The sequence below is a fragment of the Hyperolius riggenbachi genome, chromosome 10, assembly GCF_040937935.1.
Source record: "Hyperolius riggenbachi isolate aHypRig1 chromosome 10, aHypRig1.pri, whole genome shotgun sequence".
Taxonomy (NCBI): Eukaryota; Metazoa; Chordata; class Amphibia; order Anura; family Hyperoliidae; genus Hyperolius; species Hyperolius riggenbachi.
Window position 1 is genome coordinate 238,589,721 of NC_090655.1, and position 9,246 is coordinate 238,598,966.

The 9,246-nt window shown below is 42.3% G+C and overlaps 1 protein-coding gene across 1 annotated transcript in view; it reads left to right on the top strand.

Moving 5' to 3' along the window:
- LOC137536969 (uncharacterized) overlaps nt 1-6,797 on the top strand; it is a 29,996-nt gene extending 23,199 nt beyond the window's left edge. Inside the window, exon 10 of the mRNA XM_068259134.1 lies at nt 2,700-6,797. Coding sequence (XP_068115235.1) covers nt 2,700-4,114 — 1,415 coding nt within the window. The 3' untranslated portion in view covers nt 4,115-6,797. The remainder of the gene's footprint in view (nt 1-2,699) is intronic.
- The last annotated feature ends 2,449 nt before the right edge of the window (nt 6,798-9,246 follow it).

Genomic DNA, 9,246 nt, shown 5'->3' on the forward strand with positions numbered 1-9,246 from the left:
TTCCCTTTCTAAACACTGCCCTGTGCATGCAGAGAAAGCATGCATGTTATGCAGGGGGCGTAGCAATAGGGGTTGCAGTGGTAGCGACCGCATCGGGGCCCTTGGGCCAGAGGGGCCCCAAAGGGCCCTCCCTCAAATGCAGTATTAGCTCTCTATTGGTCCTGTGCTGGTAATAATCACTTCTATAGACACTTTGAATAGTGGTAATCATTAACAGACTGCTCCCCATCCCCTTCTTGCACCTGTAGTTGCCATTGGCAGGTTTTGGTGCGCCGTATCAATTGTTATGTATAGAGTGCTTGGGGGGTCCCAATGTAAAACTTGCATCGGGGCCCACAGCTCCAAAACTACGCCACTGATGTTATGTAAGACAACATGCACACCAATCTACTCCTTACAGCTGGCAGCAGCTGATTGGAGGACTCTCTGTCACCATGGTCACTGACTCCACCCACTCACACTGGAGCAGCTTCTGGATAGGCCAGGGCTGCCAGAATTAACACATTTAAAGCAGCAAGCGACCTCACAACAGTACAGAGGTGCTCTGCTTGCTATAACTGAATTGCTGGTAAGTCTTTATCTTTATTTTTTAACCATTACACATGCCTTTTTCCCTCTTGCCAGCTACAACTTATTTCATTCCCTACCTTCTACTGAAATATACCTAAAGCGGTCAATTTGATACCAACTTAATCTGATTTACTAACTACCTTTTACCACTGTTATCTAGTCCATTCCCCTATACACATTATGTAGTTTACACCGACCCATTCCTTGCAATCACCCCCCTACTATAGCATATCACTAAACACTATTTTTGAAGTACTATTCTTATTACACTAATAATCCATTTGTATCTTTTTATGGCAACATTTATAGCTATGCCTCTGTCTTTTGTTTACAGTTGTTTATCCCCTGCTTATTGCCTGAAGAAGTGGGCTGTGCCCGCGAAACGCGTTGCATCTTTGGGGTATTTTCAATAAATGTGTATATCTATATATTTACAGTCCTTGGTGTCTGCTTTAACGGAGGCGAGTCCACCACTTCCTCCCAGCAATTTTTTAAAAATGTTATGTACTTTTATCCTTCTAGCGCCTCTGTTCACCTACCAATATATTTGAGTCCAACCCAGGTGGAGGGGTGATCTACCCCCTTTCTTCCTATCTACAGAGAGCGACTTCTTAATCCTGAGTGAGGACAGGTCTAATCTCCTCACCTGCCTAATGAGTGGTTACCTAGGTGGTAACCCGTGTTTGTGAGTATTACCATCTCACTGTTTCGTTTATTCAATCAATTTCGACATACTACACCATATTGGGCTCTCGATTTCTCTTCAACTTAAATAGATCAGCAGGGCTGCCAGTAAAATGGTATTGTTTAAAAGGAAATAAATAAGGAAGTCTCCATATGCTCCTTACTTTAGCTGTCCTTTAAGCAGGTCTTACACTTTTTGATTAGACTGTAAATATACAATCATTAATGATACCAACTCCAATAATATAATATAATTAGGTGATCGATCATCCAAGGAATTGTACTGTTAATGGCCACCTTAAGGCTGTAAGTGAGGTGGTAGAAGGAGAGCTAGTAGACGCAGAGGTAGTAGAGGGAGAGTTGGTGGAGATAGAGGTGGTACAGGAAGAATTGCTTGTGGCAGAGGTGGTAGAAGGAGAGTTGGCAGAGACAGTTGTGGTAGGAGAACTAGTGGAGAGAGGTGTGGTTGAAGGAGAGTTAGTGATGACAGAAGTGGTAGAAAAAGAGCTATTGGAGATATTGGTGGTAAGAAGCGATGTGGTTGAGACAGCAGCGGTAAGAAGTGAGGTGGTTGAGGCAGAGGTGGTAGGAAGAGATCTGGTTGAAGAAGAGTTGTTGGAGACAGAGGTGGTGGAAAGAGAGCTAGTGGAGACATGGGTGGTAGAAGGAAAGTTTGGTGGATAAAAAAAGTGGTAGAAGAAGAGGTGGTGGCGACAGAGATGGTAGAAGGAGAGCTATTGGAGACAGAGATGGTAGAAGAAGAGGTGGCGGAGACAGAGATGGTAGGAAAGTTGATGGAGACAAAGGTGGTAAAAGAAGAGCTGGTGGGGACCGAGGTGGTAGAAAGTAGGTGGAGACAGAGGTGGTAGAATGAGAGCTGGCGGAGACCGAGGTGGTAGAAAGTAGGTGGAGACAGAGGTGGTAGAATGAGAGCTGGTGGAGACCAGCAAATTTTTAAAAATTTTATGTACTTTTATCCTTCTGGCGCCTCTGTTCACCTACTAATATACTGCTGATCTATTTGGCTGCAGCAGTGTCTGAGTAACAATAGAAACACGCATGCAGCTAATCTTGTCGGATCTGACAATAATGTCAGAAACATCTGATCTGCTTGTTCAGGGTCTATGGCTAAATGTATTAAAGGCAGAGGATCAGTTGGATAGCCAGGAAACTTGTATCACTTAAAAGGAAATATTTATGGCAGCCTCCATATCACTCTCACTTCAGTTGTCCTGTACGTCTAGTTGTAATTAGGATTGGGTCTTTACATACACGTGTATCTCATCATGTTACATCACTTCTTATGTTTTCATTTCATGTCTTCATTTTCTTCTGCAGCCAAATACTGGAGCTCTGTGACACTTTTGCCTACTAGAGCAGCATACAGGATTCCCAACTACAAAACAGGAACTATAAACATTGTTTTATGTTTGTTCCCCCAACAGATAGAAATGATGTGAGGATCCCCTCGGAGGTCCATCCTATTCCACCTCCAGATGGCGCTACAGAAGATGATGGCGTCACACAATGTTCTCTAATCACTGGAAACACAAATCATAGAGATCACAGTGCAGATGGATCACCCTCGGATCCTGAGGAATCTTCTGACCAATCACATTCTATAAAAGCTCCATCTAATGCTGAGGACTCTACCAGTAACATAAGTGCTGATAGATGTAGAGCTCGTAAACGATTATCATGTTCTGAATGCGGTGAACATTTTAGTCGGAAATCTATTCTCACCCTACATCTTAAAACACACATAGAGTGGCATCCTTACTCATGTTCAGAGTGTGGGAAAGGTTTCACTGAGAATAAAGACCTTCTTCAACACAAGAAAACTCACACAGATAAGCATCCTTTTTCATGCTTACACTGTGACAAACACTTTGCTAATAGAGGAAGCTTTGCTAAACACCAGAAATGTCACACTGGTGAGCGTCCTTTTTCATGTTCAGAGTGTGGGAAGACATTTGTAATCAATTATGACCTTCTTAGACACCTAAAAACACACACAGGCGAGAAGCCTTATCCATGCTCAGAGTGTGGGAAGAGATTTGTAACCAAATATGACCTTCTTAGACACCTAAAGACACACACAGGCGAGAAGCCTTATCCATGCTCAGAGTGTGGGAAATGTTTCATTGACAACGGATCTCTTCTTAAACACATAAGAAGACACATCGGTGTGCGTTCTTTTTCATGTTCAGAATGTGGGAAAGACTACTCACATAGGAGTCGGCTTATTAGGCATCAGGCATACCACATAGGTCTTAAACCTTTTTCCTGTTCAGAGTGTGGGAAGGGATTTACAGAAAATAGTAACCTTCTTAGACACCTAAGAACTCACACAGGTGAGAAGCCTTATCCATGCTCAGAGTGTGGGAAATGTTTTATTGACAACTCATCTCTTCATAAACACATAAGAAGACACGTCGGTGTGCGTTCTTTTTCATGTTCAGAATGTGGGAAAGACTACTTGCAGAGGAGTCAGCTTATTAGACATCAGGCAAGTCACACCGGTCTGAAACCTTTTTCATGTTCAGAATGTGGGAAAGACTTCTCACAGAGGAGTCACCTTATTAGCCATCAGGCGCGTCACACAGGTCTGAAACCTTTTTCATGTTCAGAATGTGGGAATCACTTTACTGACAAACGAGGTCTTCTTAAACACAGGAAGAGACACACTGGCAAGTATTATTTCTCTTGCTCAGAGTGTGGCAGAACTTTCAATCAGAAAGCAAGCCTTCTTAAGCACATAAAAAGGCACAGAGATAAGGGTCCTTTTTCATGCTTAACATGTGAGAAACAATTTGTTAGCAAAGAAACACTTGCTAAACACCAGAAACTTCATGAGTGAGCCAAATTATGTATGTTCAGAATGTGGGAAATATTTATATTTTAAAAAAGATCTTGGCTCACACCAGGGATGTCATAGAGGATAGTGTCTTTTATGCATGCTTAGCCTGTGGAAAAGCTTATACTGGTAAGCAACATCTCTGTAGTCACCAGAAATGTCACACAGGCAAACATTTTACATGTTCAGAGTGTGGGAAAAACTTTATTCACAAGCGGCACCTTATCAGATGTAAGGTGTGTCACACAGGCATATGCTGCCTTTTTCATGCTCTGAGTGTGGGAAGTGATTTTTGGAGAAGAGTGACCTTAATAAGCACGTGAGGAGAGACACCAGTAAGCAGCCTTTGTCATGTTCAGAGTGTGGGAAATATTTCATTAAGAGTGAAGCTCTTCTTGAGCACATAAGAAGTCACAGCGGCAAGTCTTTTTCATGTTCTGAATGTGGGAAAAGCTTCTTTGGAAAAAAAAAGCCCCTGTGAGACACCAGAAAATTGACACTGGTGAGAAACCTCGTGTTCAGAGTGTAGGAAATGCTTTCTTGAGAGTGGAACCTACATCAGCACATGAGGAGGCACAGAGGAGAGCACCGTTTTTCATATTCAGAAAGTGGGAAAAGCTTCTTTGAGAATGGTTAGATATACAGGTTTGAACAGAGGCACCAAAATGGGATAAAACGTCTAAAAACCGTTAAAAAGGGTGGTTGGTGGATTTACCTCCCTTGAGGAAAAACAGACACAGATCTGTTATTTTTTAACACAGAAAAATAACATATATTTGGAGCTACAAATACATTTTATTTTTCTGTGTTAAAAATAATGAATCTCTGTCTGTTTTTTTCCTCGAAGGAAGGTAAATCCACCTACTTTCCCCTTTTAACCACTTTATCCACCACTATAGTATATCTACGTCTTCTGTGACTTCCTCTAAGCCACGAGTCAGTAGATATACGTCTTGTAGCAGAAGCAGTACTGTGCAGGATTGGGCTTGCTCCTGTGCACATTTCTGGCACTATCTGATGCAGGACTAATTGGTGAATGGGAATATATGTTTCCTGAGCTAATGAGATTGCTTTTTACCATTAAAAATACTTTTATTTTCTCAGTACATAGTGAAAAATACACTCTGTAGCATTATTTCACAATTAAATATCTTCACCATAAATTGTGACAGTAACATAATCTAAATTTTGTGATAAGCAGTAAGAATAGACAAACAAAATTTGTGTTTTTTATCTACAGTAGCACTTTTTATTTTTAAATTGGAGTTGGTAAAACTGAGAAATAATGTGTTTTTTTTTCTATTTTTTTCCTTGTTTTACCATTCAAATGCATAGGAATCAAAATTATTCGAGGGAAAAAATGGCATACGATGAAAGCCTAGTTTGTCTTGGAAAAAACTATATATATTTCATTTTTGTGTCATAAGTAGGGATAAAGTTATTTCTGATTAAATAAGGGCATAGCTAAACTGTCAAAACTGCTCTGGTCCATAAGTGGGAAACAACGTCTGGATGTGAAGTGGTTAAACAGTTTGTAGGCGTTTTTATCCTATTTTGGCGCCTCTGTTCAAACCTTTATATCTAGTCTAGTCCACCCTTGGTGGAGGGTGTTATCCCTATACTTCCTGATCTACAGAGAGCAACTTCTTATACCTGAGTGGGGTCAGGTCACAATTCTCCCCACCTGCTATTCAAGTGGTTACCCGACTGGTAACCCACGTTTATGAGTATAATTGCTACTACTTAAATTTCAATACTGTAAATCCTCAAGCTACTACACTATATTGGACTATCGGTTTCTCCCTTTTTTGGTTTACAAGTCTTTGAGAAATGCTTCCTTGAGAGTGGAACCTTCATCAGCACATGAGGAGGCACAGAGGAGAGCGCCCTTATTCATATTCAGAAAGTGGGAAAAGCTTCTTTGAGAATGGAGCCCTTCTGAAACACCAGACAACTCACGCAGACAAGAATGATTCAGGATGGCGACACGTTTGGTCCTGCTGTGATTTTGGCTCTGCGGACTTTCTAAATAGAAAGCTGAATTTATTGTGTAATCCAAGCTGTCTTTCCTGCACAGGAAGTGATGTCTGAGCGCAGAATTTATATCTGTATTTGTGGAGTGATAATTCACAGGCTGACCTCTTCTGTTACTAGAAAACTGGATGATGGGGAGGAATCTTTAACAGATTGCTCTGGCTGGAATCTATAGGCGGAGTCTACTGTGTGGAGGGCTTTTAGCTCTTGAGGACTTCAGTGCTGACAACGCTGTACCATCATTCCTTACTCTGCTCCTGCATTTAGCTGTTGCTGAAAACTCTCTGGTGTCCCTGCCCACCTTGTCATGTGACTGCCCTTGGTTTGCTTTTCTCAGTTTCTGGTGTTCCGCCCCCCACACTGATCAGCCAATCAGACACAGAGTCGGGAGACTTGGCTCTTGTAATGTTTGAGGCCTGTATGCTACAGCTGTAAAGTGAGAAGACTTCTGCTTAGACGTCACACCAGCAGGAGGCGCTCCATGAATTAAAACGATTATGTGTAATATTTTACATGTTCCTGATATAAAAAAAAAAATTCTGTCAAGTAACGTTAATAAAATAAATAAATAGAAATATAATAACCATAGATGTAGCCTTTAAGACCGCAAGCAATTCCAATCTCTTTGTAGATTAAATGTTATTTGGATGCTTATAGGTACACATGTGTTTACAATAAAAAGCTTTTACTTTTGTTGCAGAAAAAGTCATTAAAACATCTATTTATAAAACCCACAAGACAAGTGTCCTGTTACCTCGGGCTGGGGGGGGGGGGGGGGGGGTGTTAGAGGGAGAGGCATAGATGGAGGAAGAGAGTATCTTGAGATTCTAAACAGGAACAAGCATCAAATATCTGATGTGTGTACTGATTGATCAGTGCTCTTTTATTCCCTCTATGGCTCGTATGCTCTGCCAACACTTGTTTTCCCTGGTAGGCTAGTGGTCCCCCTCCCATGCAGAGATGGGCAGAAGAGTTCTGGGTAAGCATCTCACCTTTCCCCATGTCAGTGATGATCACTGTGCTCTCTTTCCAGCCAGACTCCTCTGCCAAGTGTTTGGTGTCTCTACTTGATAGTGTCATCAGACTGAGCACATATGGATGGAGGAGACTGACTGCAGTATGGGATTCAGGAGAGTCACAATCCTCACTGGAGGTGCTACTTACTTCAGAATCCTTTCCATTTGCCAATCTCTGCGAGGAGAGGTGCTAGCATGTGCTCTGTGCTCCTATCGCTTCCTAATACTGCTATCTAGGGGCACACACAGCTATCTAATACTACTATCTAAGAACACACACAACTTCCTAATACTGCTATCTGGGGACACACAGCTACTTAATACTGCTATCTGGAGGCACACACAGCTACCTAATACTGCTATCTGGAGGCACACACAGCTACCTAATACTGCTATCTGGGGGCACACACAGCTGCCTAATACTGCTATCTGGGGGCACACACAGCTACCTAATACTGCTATCTGGGGGCACACACAGCTGCCTAATACTGCTATCTGAGGGCACACACACCTACTTAATACTGTTTTCTAGGGTGCACACACAGCTGTCCAATACTGCTATTTGGAGAGCACACAGTTACCTAATACTGCTATCTGGGGGCACACACCTTCCTAATACTGCTATCCTAGGGCACACACACACCTACTTAATACTGTTTTCTGGGGTGCACACACAGCTGTCCAATACTGCTATTTGGAGAGCACACAGTTACCTAATAGTGCTATCTGGGGGCACAGACCTACTTAATTCTGCTATCTTGGGGGCACACACCTATCTAATACTGATATTTAGGGGGCACAAACTGCTATCCAATATTGCTATCCAATAACTGAGGTCCTTGTCCAAGGCCAGCGCTTGGCAACAAAACAGCTCTATTCTAACTCAACACTAATCAGGATTGGGAGCTCAGATATAACATTTCTATAGCGCTTTTCTCCCTTAGGACTCAAAGTGCATAGGCTCTCTCAGATTCAGTAGTTGGTTGTAGGATGAAGTATTCACACAACAACAAAAATTATATTTCTGCAAATGCCAAACTGAACAGGTGGGTTTTCAGTCTGGATTTAAACATATCCAGAGATGTAGCTGTCCTGATCTGCTGAGGTAAGGAGTTCCATAACATAGAAGCAGCATGACAGAAGGCTCTGGGACCAAAAGTTTCCTGTTGGAAACTGGGTATGACAAGATTATTAGAACCTGTGGATCTGAGATTGCAGGGATTGCTATGTGGCTGTAACATTTCTTTTACATGTGCTGCGTCCCTGTTTCCCCACACCAGCGCACCCAGGATCTACCTACCTACTTGTGGCCATACATCCAGGTTCTGGGCACACTTGCAGCCTCGTCCAATATCCAGCTTACCGGCACCAGTGGAGCACAGCCTGCAGCGGTACTCCTGCATCCACTTTCACAGGAAAACGTAAGCAACATGGCGGATATATGAATACCTCATATGGAGGTGAACTGCATGTTATGATCCACACTGCTGATGCATGAAGGACATGCCTGTACAATACTGCTTGTTCAATTCCGCTGGACCATGCCAAGTCTGTGAGATCATTTGACTGTATGGATGCTTACTAACAGTATGGAAGGCTCTATTGCTATACACCGCTTACGCTTATGCTAACATGGCTGATGTATGTTAAGGCTTGTCTCCTTGTGATATGTGAAACAGAAGCTGCTGCACGGAAATCCGATGTGCCATACAAATGAAACATAATTACCTTATTGAATTGTGTCAAGGCTGCTGACTCTCTGTGATATACAGGTTATAGGCCGTTGCACCAGAGGCTTGCTTGTTATATGTTGCTTATGCTACCACTAACTCTACTAATCTATGCAATATATGTTGTGGATGTGGAACAGCTTTTTTTCTTGATTAGAAGACATCGTGTGGTTTTGAACTCTTGATATTGCAAAATTCCGGAATCTGGGCTACATTGGACTTGGTCCAGGACCTTTTCCTTGTTACTCCTATATTTCAGTGTGAACCTATGGTCCATATTACCTAGTTGACATCAACACTTGTGGCCAGATAGCCTTTTACAGAGTTTTCCAGTGGGGCAGGTGCACATGCCTCA